Source organism: Cinclus cinclus, chromosome 22, assembly GCF_963662255.1.
Source record: "Cinclus cinclus chromosome 22, bCinCin1.1, whole genome shotgun sequence".
Lineage (NCBI taxonomy): Eukaryota > Metazoa > Chordata > Aves > Passeriformes > Cinclidae > Cinclus > Cinclus cinclus.
This window is the reverse complement of record NC_085067.1, coordinates 3702420-3729084: the sequence shown is the minus strand read 5'-3', so window position 1 is coordinate 3729084 and position 26665 is coordinate 3702420. Positions and strand designations below refer to the sequence as shown.

The following is a 26665-nucleotide window of genomic DNA, read 5'->3' as shown; positions in this document are numbered from 1 at the left end:
TGTAATGGTGACTGGTTAGATCATCAATGTGAGGAAGGAGGAGGAGGAGGAGGAGATGAAGAATCCATGTACAAACAGTGTAATTCAAATACAGGACGAGCATGTTCCCAGACATCTCTAAGTACAGCTTTGGCTTGGCTTTCCAGCATCAGTCACTGTGCTGGATATCTGCATTTTCCTGTCTCATAAATGGCCAGCATGGAACAACAAGGACAAAGGAAATACAGCCGAACCAATTCCTTATCCATGTGTAGACATGAGGATTTTGTTGTGATTTCTGCATTTTTCTCATGTGATTTAACGATGAGTGAAAGGCTGACAAATCCAAAACTCCAGGGAGAGTTTCTGTGGAGGAGGGTGGGCAGAAGGTTTTGCAGTGCTCTCCATGCCTGAAAAAGTCATCAATGACTCTAATGGTTGCTGTGGGAAGAGGATTTTATTTTGAATGATGTTGAGATAATGGAGTTTTGCAGTTGCTGGCCTGGCCTCTGGCAGCCTTGTTTTTGGAGGTGGTTTTGGAGGCTGAGTTGATAGCTGGAAACTTGTCACGTGTGGCTGCCTGGACCTGTCCTTGCCTGGGCCATCTCTGATGTACTTTGGACATCCTTAGAGTCTTTTAGTACATTTGTGTGCTACTTAATAAATACCAGTTGTAGGGAATTATTAAAAACACACTTAGGAAATAAGCAAGAAAAGCCTTAACACAAAAATGTGAGCTGGTCACTTACCACTGTAACCACAGATAAACTTTGGCAAGTTCAAGGGAGTTTCCATTATCTGTTTGCATCTGACACCATGGGGGAAGGAAAGAAACTGGCTCTGCAAAAGTTGCTTATAGAGGAGAGGTAGAGCTGTATCCCCTGGAAAGAAAATTCTCATCTGATGCCATATTGAAAGTGCTCTTTTGATGTTTAAGAGTTCTCCAGAAGAACCGTTAAAACAAAAATGCAAAGCAAGCTGCAACCCAAAAGAGTGACTAGAAGGGTGACCTTGGGAATGTCTGTATCCTCATTTCTGTGTAGCTCTGTGTCTAAAATCTAACATCATTTTTAACTGCTTGCAAAATCACTTGGATTCTACAGCTGCCTAGCTGTTTTATTATAGTACAGTTTTCTTCACTCTTAAAAGTTGAAAAATAATAATAGCACTAAAACCATCTTTGCTTGAGGCATGAATAAAACCAGTAGAATCTGCCCTGCTGTCTGGACATGAAAATTTCCAAGTGATGTTTTGTCTCCTGGTCCTCTACCAGCAAACCATGAAAATTCAGCTGCAAATGAGATTGGAAAGAGTCTGCTGAGGTAGATCGAGAGAAACTGTGAAGTGTCTGGGGTCAGGTTTACAATTGATTCTTTTTGGACAGCAAAAGCAAGAGGAGCCTTAGAGATGAGGTTTTGGGAAATGGGTGGGGGCTTTTGTCTGAGTTGTGTTTGGGAGCAGGTGGTCTGGCTTTTTTTTTTGTTTGTTTGTTTTGTTGTGGGTTTTTTTTGTGGACTTTTTAATTCAATTCTAATGAAAGCTAATCTCTGTACCAGCAAGAATCCAGTAAGTGTCTGCTTAGAGGAGTGGTGGAGGAAGATTGCACTGAGAGCCACAAATACACCAAAACCAAGGTAATAAGAATTAAAGCAAAGAGAGAATGGATAGATACAGAAATCCTACTGAGATAAAAGGAGTAGGTACTTGAGGAAAGCTGCTAAAGGTGACCAAAAGAGTAACAGTTTGTTTTTATTTTTTAGCTTGATCCTATTTCCAAATGGATTTTTCTCCATGCCATCTATCTCCACATTACCAATTACTGTATTTGGACTATCAGCTTCCCTGGTTTGATTCTTAATATCAGTTAAGAAATCAAGATGAGTCATATGGAAGCATCTGTCAAGCCTAAAAATTGTTGTTTAAAGTTAATTGATGTGAAAGGCAGAAAAGAATTCTATTTTAGCCCAGCTGTCTATCCTGCCATAGAGCTTCCTACATGCCACTAGAAAATGCTTTACAGTTTACTGAACTTGTTAGATATTTCTACGTTCCAGTTGATAGTTTGTCTGAAAATAGCAGAAGTTAATTCTAGTGAAAATAGTAGAAACATGATGCAGATTTTACAAAAAAAAAATAAAAAAGAAAAAAAGAAAAAAATCTTGCTTTGGATTTGTGAGTGTGTGTAATAAAGCTTCTGGAACAGTCTGACCTTTGGATGTAGTGAAAAGTAACTGAGTTACAGGAAGGTGGAACCAGGGACTGTGGGGTTTGACCCACCAAAGTCACACCTGTGTCCTTTGAGAGCCTTAGCTGCAGAGCTGGGACTTTGCTCTCATCCTTCAGGACTGCTGGGCAATCCCAGGTCCTGGTGAAGCTGCCATCTGGCACATTTCTCTCCAGATTCAGGAATGAGTTTTCATAATTCTTTATTTCATTCCTTTTCCCAAAGCATCTTGTGCATGACTCTGCTTTAATTTGAGTGTCCTGCTGAGTCCTGACACACAGCCATGGGCAGCAAAACACAAATTGTGTAACAATTATATGTGGGGTACAGATGATTTCTATCCCCCAACAGGGATTTTCCTGTGTAATTTCATTTTTGTAGATATGCTAAGAATTTTTATTTATTTAATAGTGCAACTCCTAGGTTTCTTAACTGTGAAATAATATTGCTCATCATCACTCAAATCAACCTATCTATTCCTTTTAGTTCTTCAGAATAAAATAGCTTTTAATAATCAGCAGAATGTGTATCCTAGAAGTTTATTCCACAGCACTGGTGAATTCCTCTTTTTACCCATAGCCAAGTCTAAAGATCCTGGAGCCCTGGTGCTGTTTCTGCTAATGCTGACTGCCTGTGAGTTAGGATAAATTCTTAATCCAGTTTTTCTAGCCATAAAATGGGAATCATTCTAGGCTGGTTCTAAAGATTTTAATTAATAAACACATGTGGACTGACTAATAAAGAAACGTCTGAGTTCTTAGCCTTTAATAAAAGAGTGAAATTTCAAGTAAAATTGACTGTAGAACTTCTGCCAGCTGCCAAAAGAGTCCTCATCAACATATTCCAAATATCCTTTAAAAATACCAGTAAGAAAGGATGAACTGCATAGCATGGCCTGAATTTTTAAAGGCTGATGCCTGCAGGGAATTCTGAGGATTACTGAGAGAAGAAGCTCTGTCAGGACCAGCTTTACATTTTTGGTAAACCTGATTATCATTTGCAGTACCTGTTTGAGAGAAGTAGTGTATTCAGGTACCACTTTTGGGTGTAAAAGATTTTTAAAAAAACAACCCCTGCAGTCTGAAGTGCCTGGTGATAGAATCAATTTTGCTGAAGTTCCATCTTGCTGAGCCCTCATTTATTTCAGCATGGGGTTTCTTCCTCATTTTCAGAGTACAGCTCCAAGCAGGGCATGCTACAGGGATTTAGTTTGGCCAGCTGAGTGCCCTGCTCTGGCTTATGCCAAAGAAGGACTTTGAACCTCAGGATGGCAGTAATTCTGTTTGAAAAATTCCCTGTGAAATGTGCAAAGCTGAAAAATAAAACCACAGAGCTCCAGGCATTGCTTAAAGCAAGTCATTTTCCCATGAGAGGCAGCTCTCATCTGAAATTTATTGACACAGTATGGGTGTGAAACAAGTGATTTTTGTCCCTGTGTTTGTGTTTGCTGCTTCTCTTTCAGGTCTCCCTGGGGGTAACCTAGAGATCAAATCAATCTCTCTGGGGTCCTTTTGGAAGGAAAGGCTGATATTTAGTGAAAATACAGCAGAGTTACTTCTAAGACAAGTAGATAAGAGCTGGATTTGATGTTTTTAATAAATGTGCTGTTTCTACAGCAGGATAAGGGAAACCCCCTTGCCAGTGTTGGGTGTTCTGATTGCTGCCTGGCTGCAGACACTTGGGATAGCTGAGTTAATGTTTTGATTCACTGCTACCATGAGCTCCTTCCAAGAGCAATTCCGTGATGCTGAACTTCAGGGTTTTGCATTGTCCCCACTGCTCACACCTTCCATGGAGCTTTTTTGTTTTGTTTGTTTCATTGTAATGCCACAAATTGCATTTAGTGGAGGGGAAAAGCTGATGTTGACTGAGAATGGATTTTCTGCTCTCATCAAAGAATAGCAGGACCTTTCTTTTTTAACTTTTTTTTTTCTTTTTTATTTAAGTAGTTTTATTTTACACTACACCTGAAGCAGTACTTCAATAACTCAAATACCTCAAAGTGTCACCTACTTAGGAATGAAAGCAGCTTAGGAAGTGTGCAACCTGGCTTGATGCTTTGAAGTACATATAAGGCTTGTGAAAAGTCTTGGAATCTCACTTCAGAGATGGAAATCTTGATCTACAATGCAAATTCAGGTTAGCCAAATACCTGAGAATTCTTAACTCCATCTTTTACAAATGCCAGTTCTCCTATAAATACATGGAAAACTAATAATAAACACTACTAAATCCAGGTATTTATTCTCAATTTTAGTTTCATCTATTTGGTGCAGTAAAATGTTATTGAATCCGCATGGCAAATAATTCAGCTCTCTTTACATGAAAATGCCTCAGGCTACTGCTGGAATTCATGAATTGTGGTTTGGTTTTGGTTTATGTTTTTTTAAGTCCCTCTTCCTTTTACTCCTAACATCATGGTCTAATGAGCATATCACTCCAGTGCAACTTGAAAATATCATGGATGACTCAAAATTAAATTCCTTTGGATATCAAGAAAGCATCTGCACAGCTTAAGGCAGGAATATATGAGGTACAGTTATGAAGAAATCCAGAGGGTATAATAAAGCAGTGTATGTGCAACCACTGGATCTGCAAAAAACCAAAATCTGCATAATTTGGAGATCTAATCAGCAAGAGAGTTTGCATGTGTAGTTGCCTGTTCACCCATATGAATACAGAGAATGTTAAAAGGATTAAGAGCCTGTTAAAATATAGGTTTTAAAATATTGTAAAGCACCAAAGCTTGCTAAGGTGGATCATGAGCTGTGGGAATGCTAAATAATATTTTCTATTGTAATATAGTTTACATATCTGTCAGGGCTTTAAAGCAGTGATCAGCATAATCATCACCAAAGACTTTTAATGAGATCAGTGGATGGCTCCTCACTGGATGCGTTAAGAATTTTAATGGGGTAATGCCTATATTTAGCAATAACAACTAACTTTTAAATTCCTTTATTTAGGAGCTGATAGGGAACTGCTGTGGAGAGAGCAGACAGCCCTCCCTGCAAGAGGCACCAAGGACAAATAGAGGGAATGTCACTGCTGGCTTTGTTCTCTGTAGAACAGCAGCTGAGCACTTGACATTGCCTTCACCTCCGTGCAGAGATGCTCCCTGAACAGACTGTGGTGGCACCTGGAAGGTGCTGGCACTGTCAAATCCACCCTGGCCCCAGACAGATCTGTGTCCTAGGAGTTCAGTGGATGCTATTATTTATGAGTGTGAAATCAGGTACAAAGCAAATTATGAGATGTAAAATGTGACCAGAGCCCCTCCTGAGTCAGCCACGAATAAATTGTTCTGCTCTCTCTGTTGAAGTGTTGATGTCCAAGCTCACTCTTCCTCTGAAGGGCACTCTGTGGGTAAGGGAATTGCCTAAACTTTGAAGATGAAGAAAAACAAATGGCAAATTCTTAGTTTAGCTGGTAGTAACACATGTGAAGAGATTCAAAGAGATTTATTAATTAATTTCCAGCATTCCTAAAAATCTGTGCCTGTGGATATTCTGGTTACCTGTTTAACAGACAAGGAGCAAGTTACCCTGTGCCTACACAAGGCTGAGCCACAGCTACATCCTGTGTCTATTTTGGAAAACGAAGAAAAATGTTGCTCATACGAAGTGGGGGAGGACAGGAGATATCAGGCCACCTTCCCTCCCTCACATTCCCAGCCCAGCAGGCTGATAGGACTTTGAAAAAATATCCAAATAATTATTTTATTCTGCTCATGATTTGGATTGGGCAATGGCTGGTGCAAATGTATGGGTTTAGATCTCCAGGAGTGGAGGGAGCAGTTTAATTGGCAGCTGCCAGCCTACTGAGAGAAACAGGTTAGTTGTTCCTGCTGGCAGCTGAAATGTGTTCAGCTACATCCAAAAAAGGGAAATCACTTCTATTTGCTGGTTCCTGGCAGGATTTCTCTCTTGCATAAGCTTATCTCTGAGGAATAGTGGATCTGGATCTTTGTTTGCAAGGAAGTGGATTTTTTTTTTTTACTATGTTTTGTGAATCTTGGTATTGTGAAACATCTTTTTATCACTGGGGCAACATCAACTGCTGCTCCTCTAGAAGAGCCTGATAAGTTAAAGGTATATTTTCCATCCACCTGAGGAAACTTGCTTCTCATGTGACTTTCTAAAAGTGAGTGTTATTTCAGTTGAAGATACTGGATCCAATGGTAAAATAAGTAATTTTCCTTTTATCCCAAGTTGTTTTACATTGCTGTGGGTTCCAGTGTTCTCAGTTACTCTTTCATTGTACTTCAGTGCTCACAGGTGTTCTGCTGTGCCTGAGAGAGGTTTTGGGACTTAAACAGTCCCCAGAAAAGGTAATATTCCTTCTGTGGTTGGTATGAAAAGTAAAAGGGGCTGTTCTGAAGGTTTTTCTAGCTCAGTGTTGGTGTGTGTGAGAGAGGGAATCAAGTTTAGCACAGCCTTTTCAGCCCCTTGAACTCATGCCAGATTTCTCTCTTGCCCTTTCAGGTCACATAAAGATAAGCTATATTTTTGTATGAGTGCATAAATACATACAAACGTGTTGTTTTTTTTTTTTTTTCCTAGAGTCTGTAGCTGGAGTTACTTGGGAAGAAAATGAAGAGTAGTGCCAGGCCTTGGAGTGCAATAGCAAAGCAAGGGAGCCATGGGGTTGACAGAGGAAAACCTCTTTCCACCACCTCCACTGGAATGAAGACATCCAAATCCTCCACTTCTCTTGCCTTTGAATCCCGGCTCAGCAAGGTACTAATCCTTGGAGACTCTTCAAGCATTCCTGTCTTGTTCCAGGTTACAGCTTTGGTTAAGTGTAGGGAGATTATATTTTGTTGTCTAATAGATTAATACACATTTCTCAAACTATTTTGCATGTACTGTATCTGTACATTCTGTGTGTGAGGGAATTGTATGAACTTTGCAGATGGATAAAAAAGAAAGGCAAATTCTTAGTTCAGCTGACAGTTACACAGGTAAAGAAATTCAAAGAGATTTATTAATGAATTTCCAGCATTTCTAAAAACCTGTGCCTCTTCCTTCAAGGCAAAATATCTTAACAGAAGATATTGCAATGTAACAAATGCATTTTATGAATCCTATTTTTCTATAAAGATATATTTTTAAAATAGCAGAAACTTCTGTCCAAGTAATGTTTTTAAGGAAATTGAGTAATACACTTGAAATGCTGCTGCATCTGCACCCTTGCAGCCAGCAAACAGAAATAACCTGGTCATCCAAATCCAGACCAAGCTTGTAACTTTCCAGTAATAAAATTGAATGAACAGTACATGGCAGGGTACAGTATTTAGAGCTCCTCTTGATTAAATCTTCATTAATTGTCACAGTTTTTCAAGGAAAGGATTAATTTATTCAACTTGCTGTGTGGACTCCTAGATGCACTTACCAATGAGGTATTTCAGTGCTCCAGGCAAGTTGTGCCATGTGGTTGAGGCAGCATCTCTAAAGGAATGCTACTGAGGACACTAATCAGGAAATCTGATACGATTGATTTGTTAAATTTGGTGTTAATTGTGGATAGATTTCTTCCTAATCACAGTTAATGCCTTCAAATTGTCGTCCAGCTGCAAATGCAAAATCATCAAAGTGGCTTCCTTGAAGAAAGGGAGTGGAAAAGGCACCGTAGTTGCTGCTATAGGAAAGAACACATTGAAGAGATTACTTCAGAGACTACAGAATTCTCTAAAGGTCAGAAAGTCAGGTTGTTCCATTCTCCTCCTAAGAGTGAGCTGACAAAACCTCTGTCAGAAGGCAAAACGTTGTTGTTTGGTATCCTGGAGCACATCAACACTTCAGCTATTGAAACTTATGGGCTCACAGGATCCAGGAAACCACAGACTCTGAGTCAGAGGAGGAGATGAAAGGGAGAAGGAATTAGAGTTGAAAGATTTCATTTTGCTTAAATGTTTCACATTCAGGAAACACTAAATAGGGGCAGTGCTTGTTGTGTGCCCTCTTTTCTCTTAACCCAGCAGCGGTGTTGAGCCTGTGCTTCAGGGACCCCCTGGTGGCAATGGACAACTTCAAAGGAAGTCGATTTTCATTTCAGGAAACACTTTAGGTGTCCACAAACTCAAAAGTATAGAAAAACTACTGCTCTAGGGAGATTCTCCAAAGCTTTGGTCTTAAAATACTTAAAATGTTTTTCCTGAAATTAGAGACTGTTACTAGAGTCACACAAATGGGAAATCAGCTGGCCAAAGTTCTGAGATAAACTGCAACTTCTGTTTGCTGAAGCAAGATAATTTCAGTGTTTCTCTTTGAATCTTACCTTATTCGTGTGTTCCATGGGTTTCTTGAGCAGGCACTAATGTCGCCAGAGATTCCTTCCCAAAAAGTTGCCAGAGCTGCCAGTAGACCACTTCTGTAAGACTGTTTTCTCCTTGCCTTTCAATTATTTGCCTTTTTGAACAGTCTTTCCCGTTTTAATTCTTCATTGTTGGAGCAGTGTTTATCTCAACCCACTTCACAAAAACCTAGACTGCAACGCAAATACAAAAACTATGTACTCCAGTTATCAAGGCAACATTCCCACCGTGTTATTTTATGGAAATGTTAATTTTTTTTCCAAGGAATCTTGCATTTTGAACTAACTGATGGGAATATTCAGTGTCCTGACCTGTTCCACCCTCTGTGTCGCAGCTGAAACGGGCGAGCAGCGAGGACACGCTCACAAAACCTGGGGCAGCAGCTGCTTCAGGAGTCTCCAGGCTGAAGAAGACCATCACAACAGGAGCCATTTCAGAGCTTGCTGAGAGTCGCCTGAAGCCCAGCACAGGTAGGTGCAAAGATTCTGTGACACTCTGCTGTGAGCGTCACTCGGGTTGCCAAGGTCCCAGCAGAGTGTCCCCATCCCCCTTGCAGCACAGCCGTGCCTTTCCTGCTGCGGCAGTCACAGGACGCTGCATCCTACACCCCACGAGCCAGGGAAATGAAGTGAAAAGGGAGAAGCTGGATGGTTTTAGGAGCCTGGGCAGCCCCAGCAGCCAGGCGGTGGCACCGCTGGTCCGGGACTCAGCCTCCCTTCACCAGAGCAGGACAGCAATGAAGAGCTCGCTGTCTGAAGTTTTCCCCATTTATCAATAGCATTCTCTCTTGTCTCTCTACTGAGTGAGCAGAGCTGCTCCTGGGACATGCCAGAGGTGTGAGAACAAAGAGCCAGCCCAGAGCATCCTCACGTGCAGCCTGCGCTGCTCCTGAGCTACCCCGGGACACGCTGTCCCCGGCAGCCTCAGCCCCATCAGCTCGTTCCCATAGGTTTCAAACCTAAGCCTGTTTCGAAAGGCAGCGACACCATCTGCATACCAAGGGCTTCAGTGCAAACGCTCTGCTTTCCCCCAGGAGCTCAGCGAATGCTTGCTTTTGTCTGCTCCCTGGTGGCATTTCCAAGGGAATGTGAGCTCTTATTAAATTTGACCATGACCTCCCTATTTGTCACAGCCTCTGCAGGTTTTGGCTGTGTGACAGAACAATGTTACTAACCAGAAAGAGATTTCTGTTAAAAATAATAATAAACCTTTATATAACCTTGGAAGAAAATGATGTGCTTTGTAATAACAGCACAAATGTTTCATAGTAACCCAAAGACAGATCCCATTCTGCTGTTAATCAGTGTGTAAATCCTCAAATTTAATAGTGACTAGCTGTATCCAAAGACATTTGGGATTCACAAGCCAATAAAAAGGCATGATGGTTGGGAGGAGACATGCAGGGACAAGAAAACCTGTACAGATGATGCAGCACAGGATCCTGGGAATGCAGCCGGGGAAACAGCACTGCAGGGAGTCCAGAATGGAATATGTCAGAGCACAAGCACTGGAATAGAGAGCCCTCTTCTGCATGCAGCTATAATAACTGGCATTGCAGGAGGGAGATTGATGATCATGACTGCTTTAAATACAAAGGCTGAAATGGTTCATGGAGGTCAGGTTACATCTGGGTATTGCTTTATCACTTTAAATTACATCATGGGATATAACTTCATATATTGCTTTGCATCAGCATTTGTAGAAGCATGAATGGGAATATTAATGCTAAATGAAAAGAGAACAAGTATATAGACACTAAGAATGTATGTGCTACCCCTCTAAAATTGTTTTTAATGCAGAGAGAACTGTCCCAGCTCTCACAGGAACTGTTGTAAGTGTGTACAGTGTCCTACATGTCTGGTTTTACAGAGGTTCCATAATCCAAAAGGATGCTTGGAAATCCAGGTGTATTGTGAGAACGTGTCATTGTCAGGGCCACTGGAAGGTGCCTGATCTTACTGAGCAAGGTTACAGAGCTGAATCCTTTGTCACACTGAAAGACAAATACCAACAGTCCCACTAACATGCTGTATTGTTGCTAAGAGAACTAACAGTGAGCATGACAGAGGGCACAGCATGTTCTAGGGAACATAAGTAGGAAAGAAGGTTTTCAGCTGCTGTATTTTATTGCAATAGCATCCCAAATAGTCTGATTGTGATCAAGATGCAATGCTGACTGTGGAGCTAATCCAAGTGAGAACATTCCAGTAGCTGGGAAATGCAGATGTTTGTGTACATAGCCAAATGTGTAAATCTAGAAATTTATTCTGAAATAATTTTCTTTTGTTTCTTTGATGGCCTTCATCTATTCTGTGTTTTCCTTTCATGTCCTGACTGCAGGCATTATGTCTCCCCCTTGTTTGGACTTTTTTTGTCTGTTACTCAAGTGAGTGGTTTGATTATTTTACTGAAATGATATTCTGTTAGTTCCAGCCACACTCTGGTGGTACTCGGTATAATAGTCTTGTGTGAGGAATTTAAAGGGAAAAAGGTATGGAAATACAAAAGCTTCGGTTTCTTTCTTCTTTGGGTGTGACTGTCCACCATTTGTGTGTCGACCTTGAGCAATAAGACTTGTTCCAAATTCTGCAGGTAATAAATAATTGACCTCAAAGATTGGTTGTTTAAATAGAATTGTTTCTATGCTGCCCTTGGTGGAGTCTCAGTTATTTATTCCAGCTTTTTATTGGTGGAAACTACTCCTGCCTGCCCTGTTGGGAGCAAACACAGTAAATCATCAACAATTTAAAGGGGGATGAGGCCAAGCCCATGTATCCATCCTTGGCAAGTGGAGCTGAGCAAATGGAGCTGGAGAGTGATTCTGGCTGGAAGTTCTCTGCTGTGATGTTTGGTTTTGTAACTCCTTGGCAGTTTTGAAATCCCAGGCAGTGGGAAATGATGCACAGGGAGAAATAAATGTCTTGTATTCAGCTTCCTTATCCACAGTATGATGTTTTCCCATGTCCTGTCCTGAAGTGGCCATTTGGGTTTGTTAAAGCCAAGCTTACTGAGCTCTGGCATTGTTTTTAATGTCTCAGTAGATAAAGAGCTGGAAAATTTTAAAACATGAGGGAGGGTTCACTAATCTTGGAAAATGTTGATTTCAGTGCATGTACTTGTAAAGCCATCCAGTCTATGAAGCAATATAGCAAAGAAATTATTGTAAAACATATAAATAGAGAAGTTTAAATATTCATTAAGAACTAGGACTCTCTCCTAAGGTTCAGGATTGTAGGAAATCAATGATTTCCTTCAGATTCTGCTCCTTTGAGGTCTGCAAGCCAAATAACCTTAAAAAATGCAATTTCACAGAGAATTTCAAAGCTTCTTATGTGATCATACACCTCTCAGTAAGAGCAGTGCATGGCAGGACTGGTATGCAAATGGAAAATTTGAGGTTCAGGCAGATGAAATTACTTTCTCAATGAAGCCTGGAAGTCATTCCAAATCCTTGCTTTGAGTTCTGTCATTCAGTCTCTACACACTCCCAGCTCAAGCACTTTCTGAAAACTTCCCTGGAGGCTGTCTGGTTTAATCATGTTCCTGTGCTGCTTTGATGGGATTTCAGTGACAGCTGCTATTATCTGTCAGGTTGGACAGGAACCAAAAGGAGTCTGGACATCAGAAAGGAGAGAGAGCCAGGATGTGGGCATGGCACAGTCCAGCCACACATCATCCAAAAGCATTGAGAATATTACAGCCATTCCCATTTCTCACAAATATATTGATTTTTACATCAAGTGCTGCCAGCTCCAATATGAGGTATCAGTTATCCTTGAAATGTAATTAAGAGGTAACTGTACTTTTTCTCAGGCTGCTTCAGCTTATTTTTTTATAGCTAAATAAAGGCTAAATCTCTCTAGACAGCTTGATTTTGCCTCAGAAAAAAAATAGGAAACTGTCAATAACAATGCTATTATCACATACCTTAGTATTTATAAAAATTCTGTTTTTTTACTGACAAGCTCAAGTTCTCTCTAAAGCCCAAACCAGGAGACCAGTGCTACACCTTGCCACAGTGATAGTGGGGTGTGCTCCATCTTTGGAGGCTGGGAGAAGCCAAGATGCCAGCAGGACTGTGAGGGGTGGCCTGCTGTGTCACCCCCTGCTCCATCAGAAATTACCATTCATTTTTATGCATAAAATGGGAAAATCAATACTTGGCCTGAGTTTTCAGTCAAAATAACAAAAGCCTGTTGCTTTCTGTGTGTTCCTGCTGAGTTGATCCATATCCAAGGGTGGAGATGGTGCCAATCCAGGAGCATAGAGGAGGGCAGCTCAAAGATATTAAGAGTTTCAATTATCTCCTCAGCATCTCATGTTGAGGCTCTGAACTCTGCAGGTTACCTGGACAAAAGCTGCTAATCCCAGAATGGAACATTGCCAGCAATGGAAATGAAGCTGCTCTGCAACACAGGCTGTTGTAATAAACCCAGCAAATTAAATAGGGAAACAAAAATACCAAGAGATTTGGTATAATCAGGGAAAACTATAGAAGGGCCTGAGGCTTCTATTCTGTTATGGCACAGTTTGGGTTGAACAGTCTTCAGCTTCAGTAAGGAGGGGCTCTGTTTTGCTGAGTTTTTCTGTGATTTGTCATTCACATTCCTGCCCAATAATCAGAGTTAATGTCCCAGTGACTAAATATGATACCTGTGTACCAATTCCTTCCTAGTGCTGGTAGAGCACATACCATTACTCCATTTGTCCATCATTGCTTTTTCATGTCGTTTATGTGAAAACTCTTGATTTCTCTCTAAAACAGCTGCTTGCAGCTTTTCTGTGTAGATAGTGCTGGTATTCAGAAAAGAAAGGCTTTAACTAGATGAAGCCAACTGGTCCCTGCCAGCACTGTTGTTAATGTGGAAAGCTTGAATGTCACTGGTGAAACTTGTTCACCTGTGGCTGATTCCAGAGGGGAGGCTGGTGTGTGGTTTTATTGCACATTGCACTCATTAAATATGCTTCTTTCCCAGAAAAAAAATTGAAAATGTGGCACACTACAGATTGCAGAGCTTCCTGCATGTTCATAGAATTGTTAATTTCAGCTTACTATTTGATAGTAGTATATGGACTATCAAATTTACTGTCTTCTCTCAGCTAGCTTCTCTGCTTGGTGTTTGCCACTTTCTGATGTGGGGTAAAAATTTAGGTTAATGTGAAGCTAATCGAGACCAGAAGCTGTCCCTCCGTGGTCAGAAAATTCAAGAAAGTATCTGTTAAATAAAAGCCTTCTTTAAAAAAGAAAAGAATCCTTGAAAAAATAATCTGACAATTTACTAGTTCATAAGATGCTAATGCACCCCAATTAGGACAGGAAAAAGGAAAGTGATTTCTTTTGAAGGACAGCTCTCTGACCTTGGGGCCCTTTTACTCTGCCATACATCAGCTTTTGACAGCGCCTGCTTTTTGTGATCTGTCACATCAAAGCACTGCTATAGGTTTGGGAGAGGTTGCTGCACTTTGCATTCAGGCTCGTTACTGTCTCATTTTTCTTGTGAACGATAGTGCCAAGTGTGAGGGACACTAATGAGATCGGTATGTTCTGTTCCACCAGGCTCCACTGCAACCGAATGGCTGAGCTCATCTGGGCTTTCCCAGGAGCTGTAAATATGCTTCAAAACCTCATCTGGAAAGCCACTTGCATTTTGCTCCTCCTTCCAGGTACAAGACACAGCTCTTGCATAATTATTTTTTCTTACAAAGAGATTCTTGCTCCAAAAGTGGTATAAAAAGAAAAGGAAGACTCAAAATATTGCTTTGTCAGGCTGCCATTCAAGTTGGCAAGAAGTGCTGCAGGAATTTAACATGCAAAGCAATGGAAATGTGTCTGCATTTACATCCAGAGCTCTACATGCAGCTGGATATGCATATTGACATCTACACACCTATAAATATCTGCAAGGATGTTTAGCATATTGCTACAAATATGAACCTAAACCTCCCTGGCATTCCTTAGCAAAATGTTTCCTCTGTGTGTGATTTCCCCAGGTGTCAAGTAGTCAGACTGAGTTTCAGCACCAGTTTAGAAGATTTCACCCACTATCCTCTGAAGGGAAGGCTCAAGATTTGAGCTAGATCAAATCTGGCATTCCAGATTTGGGTTATGGCTGCTACTTGTCAAGTTTCTCTTAGTTCTTCTTAGAAGGATTTTTTTTTTCTTGCTAGAGCCTGCAAATACAGTTGTTGATTGCTGATGCCTTTGCTGAAAATATTCTCCTGTTATATTTATTGCTGTTGTTTTTAATGTTCTTTGAAGCTTTGCTCTTTCCCTCTGTTAGCCATGGATAGTTGTGCATCCTGGAATGGCTGGGAATGGGGGCTGCTTGACTTGACTGTTCTTCAGGTAGCTTTTTTGTCTTTGGTAACTGGCAGTGTAGTGAGACCAATGCATTTAGAGGATGGCTGATAGGATTTCTGATACCTGATCCTGTTATGGATAGAAAGCTTTTTGAGAGGCATTCACAGGCTGGCTGCAGCCTTCTTGCATTATTAAACAAGTAGGAATTAACTTCTGCTGAAAACACTATCTGCAGAATGTACCTTTTTCAGTTTTCTTGCTGTCTTAATCTCCAGAATTTACATTTCCTGAATCTCTATTAACACATTCTGAGATTCTGCATTCAGCTTCTTGTTAAAACCACCTGTGAAAGAGACCCTTTTTTCTGTATATTCCCCTGAGAATGACTTTGTTGGCACACGTGAGCCCCTCTGGGACCTGAGCCAGTTAAGAGGATTCGGTGTGTGGTAGGGACACTGAAATGCTGAATCTTGAAGGCTGTAATGACTTAACTCATTAAATTGTTGACAGTTAATTGGCTCAAGGCAACGTGTATAGGGAGGATTCATTACAGCTGTAAGGGAACTGTGATAATCCCAAAAGCCCTGCTAGGGACACCTAAACAGAGAAGGGAGCATGCCTGGGTGCTCCAGGAATAGCACAGATCTGGGATCTATCAGCTTGTTTTCATTTCTTCTCAGGCTTCTTTACTGACGTTGTTCAGCAAAGTCAACACAACCCTGGTCTGACTACCTGCCCTAGGTTAATTATCAGCTTTCCTTTAGCTGGTTTGAAGAGAAAAAAATGATCCTTAACACAAATTCCCTGGGCCTAAATGTATTGCAGCCAGAATGCCTTGGCAGAGAGCCACAGTGTTTGCACTTAAAGAATGGGAGGGAGAAGGAAAGGAACGCAAAGCTGGCCTGGTCTGACAAGTATGCAGATCACAGGAGGGCTTGGCATTCCTTGGAGTATTTTTTTTTCCTTTTTTTTTTTTTTCTTTCAGCAGCTTTTGGCTTACATTAGATTTTAATACTGTAGAACAAGTGGGGAGGGATTGACAGCTCCATCTCAGATGGGTTCCTGGAAGGCTGTGGTTCTGTGCCATGAGCTGTGACCTCACCAGGCATCTTCACTACAAAAAAAAAAATGTTTCTAGCATGGTTAAAGAACGCTTTTGTTCATCTGGGATTTGGCTCTAGATGTTATATTCCTTATCCTTTGGGGTCCACTACTGTTTAGTCCAGCATCAGTATCTGTAACTTCTTCAGACCTCAGCCTTCTGGAGAGACTGTCAGCTACCTGGCCACTGCAAATCTGAGATTTGGTAGAATCTTCACACTCATTCTCATGAGCATGGATTACAATTTAAACAGAAATGACACTCATTAATTTGCTACGTTATGAGTAGGATACAAAGAAAGTTATGCCTGGCAAGCAAGTCCTGTCATTTGACTAGAGAGTTGAAAGAATTAGGTATGTCACACCTTCAATGATTAATTCCCATTCTCACTATATAGGAGAGGAGTGTTTGTGCAGCTTTATTGCCAGTTCAACAAAGAGCAAGGGGATGAGTCAAGATTCATGCTTAGGAGGAAACCCGCTAATCTGCTTTGTAGAGCTGAAATTCATTCATTTTTATACCTTTATTGCTGAAGAGAAAGGGAAAGTAATGTAAAATATTCAGATAACAAATAGTTGCCTAAAGATTTAGCCATGTATCTGTTGTAATTTGTCCTGGTCCCTATGTCATGCTTGCTGTTACTCCTTTTTCTTTTTCCTCAGCTTGAGCTGCAAGATCCGTAAGAAGTAATCTCTTATCCATGACTTCTGCTCAGGCTGTAGCTGTATTTAAAAATTTGTGCTTTAACTTTCATTATGGACCTGGAAGTCTTTGGCCTGACATCATTCTCCCTATCATGGTGTTAGAATGTTCTGATTTACATTTTGTGCCACTGTCAAAAATAACAGATTGGTTCTTCCAGTCCTGACTCTTCTACGGTGCTCAGATTTCAGGTGTGTTTGCTCTGAGTCAGTGGTTACATTTTATAATTACTCCAGGCTTGCACCAATGTCCACTGGGACTTTGTTACCCTATTCCCTTCTGTGATTACAGAAATAGAAAGCAGGTGTAATAAAGTAATAAATGCTCAGCTTCAGGATTTATCAGGCCAACAGACTCTTGCAGCTAATGCAGCCCCTCAGGTGAGTCCTATTGAAGAAAGGCAGAAGTCAATCTTTAGTCTATCATGGAAGAAAATCCCTGTGGGAGATAGATTTCAACAGCAGTTGGAGGAAGTTTGCAAAGGGCAGGTACCCACCACAGTAAGATACAAGACTTGAGAGATCATAAGATGACTTTTAGAGAAAGAATGCGCTATCACTGACTCTTTTTAACAGAACTTTGATGGCTTATTCATTAAACAAAGTGTTTTATGTTTGACATGTCATAAGACAGGAGTAGTTTCATGTCATCCAGATACAGACAGCTGTATGAAAACTTTTCACTTCATCTCTAAAGTCTCAGAGGAAGAACAATGGAAAGCTTAAGACTGACAATGAACTCATCCTATTAGACTGAAATATTACCAAAATTTTGCTTCTATCATATTGAATGGTCTCAGATACTTTTATCTGAAGTGATGGGTTCACAACTAGATAGATTAATTCTCCATGTTTGATTTTCAGGCTGTTTTGAGCCTAGGAGACACACTTTTATTATTTCTGAATTTGTTTTTAACCCTCTTGTTGAAACCAAGACTCAAAAAGATTCTGTTAATTATCCACATAATGGAAACTGATCACTGGAGTCATTCCATATTCTTGTTTCCCATGTACATCATGGCTCCATGACTTGATTTTTTGGAAAGATGGGCTGTTGGCCAGGCTCTGAGTGGGCCTGTCCTATGCAGCTGCCCTTGCAGTGCCAATCACAGGCAAAAATATTGATGATAGAGATATGGTGTGAAATCTGCTCCTGTTTGTGGCTGCAGGTCTAGATGTAGTAGTGGCTGTCAGGTTTGATTGTTGTTTTAGTTAGCATAAGGGGAAATTTGTGAATCTGTAGTACTGTAATAGACTTTTAGGAATAAAACATCACATCCTTATTTCAATAAAGACAAATAGATGTTGATGGTATTCATTGAATCCTGTATATTGTTGAATATAATAGGGATGTGAGCCTGCTGTGCTGTTCTCAGCATCAGCGGAGGCTGAGAGCAGCTGGGGGTGCTTGGCTGACCCAGGAATATCCCCAGAGGATATAAGAACAGATTTGAGAGATGAGACTTGTCAGAAAGGGCTCATGCTCACAGTCATGGTCAGGTTTCCAGAGAAGTCCAGTCTCCATTTCAGTATCCTTTGGGTATCTATGTTTTCACAAGATGCCGAGCATTTCTGAAAGTGGGTCCCTTCATTTTTGTGCCGGTCAGGAGCTGCCCTTGCCCAGACACGTCAGTGCTGTGCTCAGCAGTGTAGTTAGATCTGTGGGCAGGGTCTGTTTGCCCCACGGTAAGCGTGCTTCGCGTGGTGGAACTGGGGGAAAACTAATGTTTGCTTTGAAGGCATTTGGCCGCTCAGGTCTCTGCTGAGGGTCCCTCTGCCCTCCTTCTCCCCCAGCCGCCTTTCAGGGTTTTGCTTAGAAATACCCGCGTGTACCTCCCGGAACGGGCTCTCTGCTATTCTCCCTTATCCACCGCGGCTGTTCCAGGGCCGGGAAGCTCCTCTCAAGGCGGTGCTGTAGCATCGCTCCGTCTCGGAGCCCGCGGCTCCAGCGGCGCTGCCCGACCCCTGCAGCTCCCGCTGCGGCCGCTGGGTGTCCCCGGCGCTGCCCCGCTCTGCCTGCCCAGCCCGGCCGGGGCGAGGGAGGAGGCGGCGCCGCAGCCGCCTCGGCGGGGGCCGCAGCGCGGCTCTGCCGCCAGCAGCAGCTGGGAACGCGCTGCCTGCCGCTCCCCGCAGGAGCTGCCCGAGCCGGGCCGAGGGACAGGACAGGCGGCTCCGCGCTGGCACCGGGAATGAGCGGGCTGCTGGCGGCCTGAAGGAGCTCGGGAGGAGCCGGGCGGGCGGCGGAGATGGGCAACCAGCCGGGCAGAGCGGAGGAGCACGAGCAAGGTGTGTGCGAGCGGCGGGGGGCGGCGGCACCGCGGGGATGGCGTTTTGTTCCGTGCCCGCCGAGCCGGCGCTGGGCTGTTGTCACAGAGAGTGCTGGTGGCTTCCAGCCTGCCGGGGACACTGCTGCTGTTTGCCTGGTAAATGCGTTTTACTGCTGTTCCGTACCTGAGATCGCAGCATCGTCCTTAGGGGAGCTTTTCTGAAAGGAATCCCTTGGAGCAGAATGCCTGCAAGGGAGGGACCCCGTTCGTTGACAAATTTTTTTATTTAATTTTTGCATAGCCTGCATGATGCAGCTAAAAAGTTACAAAGCCGATGTAGTGATGTACATAGAACTTGTCAGGATCTGCAGCTTGGCTGTGTTAGCCTTCACCATTGTTCGTGGCCTGAGGCCTGAAATTTTCCAGGCCTTAGAATTTAAAATGATGCTTTTGTGGAAGGTCTCCCACCATTGTCCTTTCAGAAGTGTAGTGCTCTGCATGTTAATCAGGAGCAGATTTCATAGAAAGCTGAGAGCTGGTATCAGGTAGATCGCATTCCCCGTGTGCCAAATGTCTGCACTGTACACCGGCACGGCTGCTAATTTGTTCCTGATGCCGTAGTGCTGCTTTGGTCGCCTTCTGATTTATTTTGCTTGTTTCTGAAATGCTGAATGAGGAGGGGGGAACCCCGTAGGTCCACTGATTTCTGCTGCTTATTTCTCAGGTTCTTTCCGAATTTAAAATTCTCTAACACACATCAAAGCACAATCGGTTGTATTTCCTGGCACTCTGTTTCTTGCTGTTGCCATGGGAATTTCATTCACAAAATCCCATTAAAGTTGGTATTGCTCGATCAGGGGTTTCTATGACTTCGGGTAGATATGTAGGTATTGTTGTAAGAGCAAACACAAATGTACCTGATCTCTGGAATTGTTCGCCGGGGCTGCATTGCTGCTCAGGGATCTCACAATAGATCTGCCTGCGAGTGCTGGAACCGCAGTGAGATGTAGTGAGAACTCTCTAGCACTATGTTAATCACCGGGCTAATGAAGAACACAAAAGCTGCCAGTATCCAGTCACCAGAAGAAATGCTGCCCTAAGGGAAAGTTAAACTTTAGGCTGGAGAGTATGGCTGCCTACATCCCCAGCCCCTGAAATCTGCTGGCCACTGCTAGCCAGTGAACTTTGCTAGAGCTAAACATGTCATTTAGGAGGGGTAGTACTGATAATAAACTAAGGGAGAGCTGGATAATGGCCTGTGGAGATACACTGCTGGTTTCTGATCAGTTGGAGCAGACTCTGATTTTGCAGAGCCATTTGAACAGCTTATTGTTATTAACACAGATGATAAATGAGTGTGCAGACCCCTTGTGGGTTTGAAAAATCTCTTTCATCCTTTGTTTTCTCTTGATTTATTTTTTTATTGAAAAGGAAAGAGTTACACTTCTGTTGCACCTAAGTAGTTTTTAAACTATTCTCAGTTTTTAAGTGTAGGCTGTACTAGGTCTTGTCTTCACTGTTTGTAAGGTATGAGTAGGATTAAAAAACAGTGCTTTGTATTGAACTATGTGTTCAAAACTCCAATGTTTAACCATGAAAAAGAGTCAGGAACATTGCTTTTGGCAAAAAGAAAAAAAATTTGACAACATATTCCTTATTGTTCATGAGAGCTTTGACTTTGGAACTCAGAGTTTGTGTTTTTGACAGCCAGGATGCAAAAACCTGCTTCTCACAACAAAATGTGATACATCATAGTATCTCTGAGTTTTGTTTCTGCTTGAGTGAACTTAATTCAGCTCTCATTCAGAAACACATCTTGAACAACTGTGGTGCTTTTAAACTTGTGTTTTGGAATAACCAGGCTAAACCCCAGGAATGGGTTGCTTCATTGATCTAGCTCATGAGCCAGATTTAGTGACAACCAATTTGACCTGTTTCCCTGTGCATCACATTCAGGGTCATCTTGTTTGTCTACCTTCTTAGGAAACTTTGTGGACATCTTATGGCCCATCTCAAAGTTTTTCACCCCAAACTTACCATCTTGGTGTGCTAGGGGCAGCTTTGTTCCTTCTCTTGGTGTCAGTGGGCACTGAAGTTTTAAAAATCTGATCCTGTTATAAGTTGTCATTTCAAGTAAAATACTAATTTTCACGTATTAATGAGAGTATCGTGTACTTTAATGAATTTTCCTATTAAGTGTAAGTTCTGGGTGGGCTGGTCAGTGCTGTCCAGGAGCAGGAAATTATTGCCTCCAAGCTGAGCAGTTGAAAGTTAACACATTAATACAGGAGAATCTAAGAACTGGGACTGACTGAGCAAGGGACTGTGGTGAGGAGAAGGCAGAGAAAATAAATCCACTGCTGGTGTCTGATGGCAATGTTTTGAACAGAAGACAAGACTCTAACAGCCCAGTATCATCTCCAATTAATCTCCATCTTCCTAAGAGTGTAAGAGTGTCTAACAAGGATTTGAGAGGATTGCTTGTAATAACATTAAATTCTGTAGGCTTTTCCTAGGTTCTAATTTAAGACTTATTTTAAACAGCTTTTATAATAATTTGTGAGAACTTTGTGGTGTGTGACCCAAGTTTGCTTCACTTCTTTGCCAAAACTCTGCTGCTTGCATGTGGTTGGTTTTCCTGCTATACCCCAGTGCTCTGAATATTCATATTTTTAAGACCAGTGGAGGTTGTAAGATGAAAACACCTATAAAGTAATACGGAAAATGTTGTGAAAGGCCAGTGAATATTGCAGCAGTTTGTCAGCAGAATTAGTTTCCTGCTTTTGAAACTGGCTACCCAAGCTAAAGGAAACACTGTATACAAACAGAGGCCTGAGCACCTGTGGAATAGCTGGAACATTTCCTGGGAGTAGTGTGGAAGATTCCAGAGTTCTCCGGTGCACTGTATTTTTTGGGAGAAAGCCTTTCAAACATAGTTTGCCTTGGAAACAAGGAGGCCTTCTGTTATTTCTGAACAGGAGCACTGACATTCTTTGACACTGGTTGACACGGTGATGGGGGGGTTGTTTATCCTCTAAACATCTGCAGGTGATGGATGATGAATATCTCTGGGAAGAGGTGGGAAAAAGTTACTTAATACCCACAAAAACTTTCGTGAAAGAATCGCTTGAATGGGAAATGTTAACTTCTCTTGTTGGAACAAGGTGACGGGTGGGGTTATCCAAGGGTTAGGCTTTTTTTGGGATTGTGTTTATTTGTAAAACATGCTTACATGGCTTGGATGAGAATATCAAGTGTCAGTCCACGCACTGAGTCAGTATTGATCTGTTTTCTTACGTCCGTTTTGTCCTGGCCCAGGGGAGGCTTCATTTGAGTTTGAGGAAGGGATTTTTCATTGTAAAACATAGCAGAATCTCAAGATAAATGCTATTGTAGAAATACACGTTCTTGTCATTTATGTTCTTTGTTTTCAGGGTGTGTATTCAGATCATTTCTGGGTGCTCCCTTTAGTCTCCCTCATCTGCTTCTCTCCCTTTCTCCCAAACATGGGAGCCGTTCATTTTAACTCTGTTGGATGTCAGAACACCATTTCTGCCAAGCAAGAGCCCAAGAGACCAGATGAGTTTAATGATGGTATGGGGGGAAGGGAGGGAGGAGAGAGGGGCCAGCAAAGCTAATGAATCACATAACAGCTTTCATGGAAACACCAACAGCAAGTCATGTCCTCTTGGAGCTCGGGCAGCGAGCCATAGACCTTTTGTTCCCAGTGGAGCCAACAAACCACAGTTTGCTCTTCACTGGATAGTTTAATTCCTTAGTCACCTCTTCCTCCCACGAGTCATTCTTGCATGGGGGGTTTACAAATGCTCTCATTTTTCAGAGTAGTAACGCACTGCTGATTAAACTGGTATTGAAGAAGTTTATTTTCCCCTGGAGAGTAATTTTTACTTGACTTCAGCTTTTCTTCCAAGGCCATTGAGGGCCAACTCTGTTGATTGGTCTCGTGAGGTGGCTTGACAGGACTGATATGATTAAATCATTTCAGAAGGACTGACAAACACATCATTCTGTGGCAGTGTCTCCTCTGCTCCCAGACCAGTGAAACAGGAACAGCCAGACACAGTCACAGTCTGGACTGGCCTCTTAGAGGAGTTTAGTCATGAGTGTGAGTAATTTACCTCTGGAATTATCTGAGCCAGCCTTAAGTGATAATCTGAGGTCCCCTGATTCCAAGTTGAAAGGCTAATGAATGCTAAATTAATGGAAAGGATCGTCAGTAAGTTCTCCTACACTACAGGGCCTTCCCAGCAGTTTTCTGCCCTGGCTGGGGGGATGTGCTGAGTGGGAGTGCTTTCTCCATGGGCAGGATGACAGCTTTTCCAAGAAGAACTTTTAGGGCATGGCAGGCAGCAGGATGTGGTTTATGCATTTTGTGTGAGATTAATTTCCATCAGCAAAACAAAGCCATTTTTGGATGAAGGCAGAGAGCTTCTGGGAATCCTGCTGAATGATCTGGTCAGCAAGAACTTGTCCTGTGGGTCCAGAACTCTGGACTGTGCTTTTGCCCCAGTGCTGGTGGTGTTTTAGGACCTACCAGTGGTAAATCTACCATGGTAGTAAATGTAAAAGCTAATTTTCTTGGTGATTGTTTCATTAGTTTAATTAATGTGCTTGACAGCTGCAGAGTGACAAGGAAACAGCCAGGGGATGATTGTGATTGTGTTGGTTCTGACATAGCATTAAATGACTTGAAAGAGGGAGAAGGGAATAATGCTGACCCTGGAGAAAAAGAGAAGCTTACTTCTTTTTGTTTGGGCTATGTTTGGCTGCTCAAGATCTTGAAGTTGTAAAGCTGGCCAAAGAAATTTGAGCAAGTATTGCCCCTTGGTCTTCCCACTGAAAGCTGCCAGAGCCCTGGAGGTACTGAGGAGTTTATTTGGAAGCAGTCCTGTGTTCTGGACCTTCTACCAGTATTTCAGCAAAGTAATCTATCTTATTTTTTTCTCTTTTCAATTCCTCCCTAATTTTACTAATTTACTCTTCATAAAACCTGATTTCCACAGGGAATGTAGCTTTCAATACAACATGAGATTGTAAAACTGAGCCAAGAGTACTTCCCTGATTTCATTTTTACTGCACTGCTTGAGGAGAACTTAATTTGATTTTTCTGTGATTCTCACAGAGAGACACTAGGAGATGGACAAATATTTGATATTTTCATTATTTTCTAATACTTTCCCATTCTGTATCTCCGAGCAATTTAAACATGATGATTGAAGCTGATCTAAAACTCACATCTCTGATGATGGTAATTGACATAGTTTGATTTTCCATGCATCAACTTTTTTCTTCCTGTAATCCAAAGCAGGCATGTGTTCACAGATCTCTTTGGAATGTTCCATCTATTATATTTCATGAAATGTTTTTCCACAAGCATCAATAGATATGGATTGCATGTTCTGAGGCAGAGCACTCTGCCCTTGTGTGCTGTGTGATCATCGGTCAGTTCTCTCAGGCTATAAATTACATCAGAGCTGCAGCTTCCTGCCCTTTTCATCAGGCTCTGGAGCACACAGCTAACAAACTCTATATTTTTATCAGCAGCAGAATTTACATTTTAAGTTCTTACAGGCAAATTTGATATTCATCACTGGAAAAATGCACTCTTGGGATAACACAGGGCTAACATGAGTTTGTAGTGTTCAGTTCTGAGCATGTGTAGGGGATGTGTTGGCTGAAACAGGGAAATATATTTTCCATTTGTTACCAGCTCTGTAGCTTTTGTATCTTGGCTGGAATTTATCCAGTTGCTTAGAAAAACTGTTAGGAGCAAAGCAAATGTGTCCATATACCATGAGCAGAATTATGTTTCTCTCACATTCCTGTCCTGATGGATGCTTTGGTGCTAAGTGTTGTTAAAAATCATTGCTACTCAGGCAAGTAAGAATTTTACCAGCACCTTTAAAGAAATCATATTTATTAATGTATGGAATGAAAATGGCTTTAGGGGGAGGGTGCAGTTAATCCTCTGACACATTTTACTTATGTTGGATGACTTTTCTTGCTTCCCCAACTGAATTAAGAAATCCCATCCTATACTAAGGATAGAAATCTGTTTTAATTAGTCTGAAATATGTAGAATGCGAAGGTGGCTTCTTCCCTGCATGTGGAGGATATTCTTTTGTACTTTTCATACTCTAAAGGTCGTCTGCATTTCACCATTGCAGCATTTACACTGAAGATGTAGAAATCCTTGTGATACAAATAATTATGCTCATCTAATCCCTTTTATAGGGGTTGTTTCCACAAGGGTGTGGATAATGATAAATTTGTTGGCAGGACCTGAGCTCTCTGCAATACAGGAAAGGCCTTCAAAAATATAACTGAATACTTATGATTCCTGAAATAAACCAGAGGTAATTCCCTGTGCTTGTGCAGAACAGAACCAACTCAGCATAAGGTTCATTGGTCATAATTAACAACTGGTAAGAGGGGATGAGATTCTGTGAACAGGAGTCATTCCAGGACTGGTACTCTCTGCTCAGAAAGCTCCTCCAGAGTGCAATAGCCCTGGTTTTGTCTATCTGCATTAATGTGAAATAGCTGCTAAATTGCAGCCTGTAGAGAACATGTTGCATTTTTCTTTCTTAAGGCTAAATTGTTAAAATCTTGTTTGTTTGGGTTTGTTTTTTGTTTTTTTTTTTTTCGGAAAAGAAAAAGCATTAAAAAATTCTGTGACCAAAGGGAAGTTGTTCAAAGTCTTCTTCCCCAGAGCATGTAGTGTCAGCTGTAATGCTGGGAGGGGATAAGGTGGTGGTGTCATGTCCATCCCCATCTGGAAACATTCTTTCAATGGAAAGAGTGTTCCAGAAAAGTGGTGCAATTCATTTAAACCTTCAAAGGCTTTCAAACCTTTGTCTCATGGAAGGCTGTGTGCTCAGTATAGCCTGTTTTCAGCTGACCAGAGCAATGCACAGGAATATTTCAAGTCAGGCCTCCTAAAGACCATGGCAGTAACTTTGCTTAACCCAAAGCTGTAGGCCCTAGGATTCCAATCTATTTTGCCATGAGGTGGGAGGCACAGATCTATGAATGTGTTTTTCCAGGCTTTTCCAGAGCAAAAGTTGATCAGCTGGAGGTGTCAGAAGGGAAAAGTCCCTCTTTGAGGGGCTGAGGATATTTCCACAATCTTTATCTTCTGGATCTTGAGAAATGCTTTCATAAAACCTTGTTGAGTTTGAAGAATGGACTAATCATGTTAAGAATTACTCTCAGCCTCCTCCACACATAGTTTCTTTGAGGCTGCTTGACTGTGGAAAGTCTTTGACTGATCTTTTAATTAAAAGCTCTTTTTTTTAAAACCAAGGAGTTGAAGCTCTTCCTGCTTTGAAGTGGGCAATGTTTTATAGATAAACATCTCATTATGTTATGAGCTTTCTCCTCTCCCTTTCTGTCTCATTTCTTTTCCTGATGTGTCTCATCCTGTGTTGATAGTTCTGATGATTTTAGCCCAGTTCCCAGTATTGGCTGTTCCAGCTCCCTTAGCTCTGTGCTGGGCTGAGCTAAAGCTCTGGATGAGCTGTGGAGACTAAATCGAAGTCCTTTCCCCACCCCCTCACAGAAGCAGGCTGGAAATGACAAGAAAACCGGGTTTATTATGTGGCCATCACATTTCAGTAAACAAAAAGCAGTTGTAACACTACTGCAATGCAAACTGGTTATTAAGCATTAAGCAAACAATTAAAAAAAAAGCTTCTAGCTTTTAAGTTCTGCCCTTTTAGGGAGGGAAGAGGAGCCTCCTTTCATGTTTCCAT

At 41.8% G+C, this 26665-nt stretch overlaps 1 protein-coding gene across 3 annotated transcripts in view; it reads left to right on the top strand.

The window, feature by feature from the left end:
* The first annotated feature begins 6161 nt into the window (after window positions 1–6161).
* The window catches only part of SPECC1 (sperm antigen with calponin homology and coiled-coil domains 1), a 63084-nt gene continuing 42580 nt past the window's right edge, over window positions 6162–26665 (top strand). For all 3 annotated transcript variants that reach the window (XM_062506897.1, XM_062506896.1, XM_062506895.1), the window contains exons 1-2: window positions 6162–6942; window positions 8854–8989. In XM_062506897.1, the coding sequence (XP_062362881.1) occupies window positions 6796–6942; window positions 8854–8989 (283 nt within the window). In that variant the 5' untranslated portion in view covers window positions 6162–6795. The remainder of the gene's footprint in view (window positions 6943–8853; window positions 8990–26665) is intronic.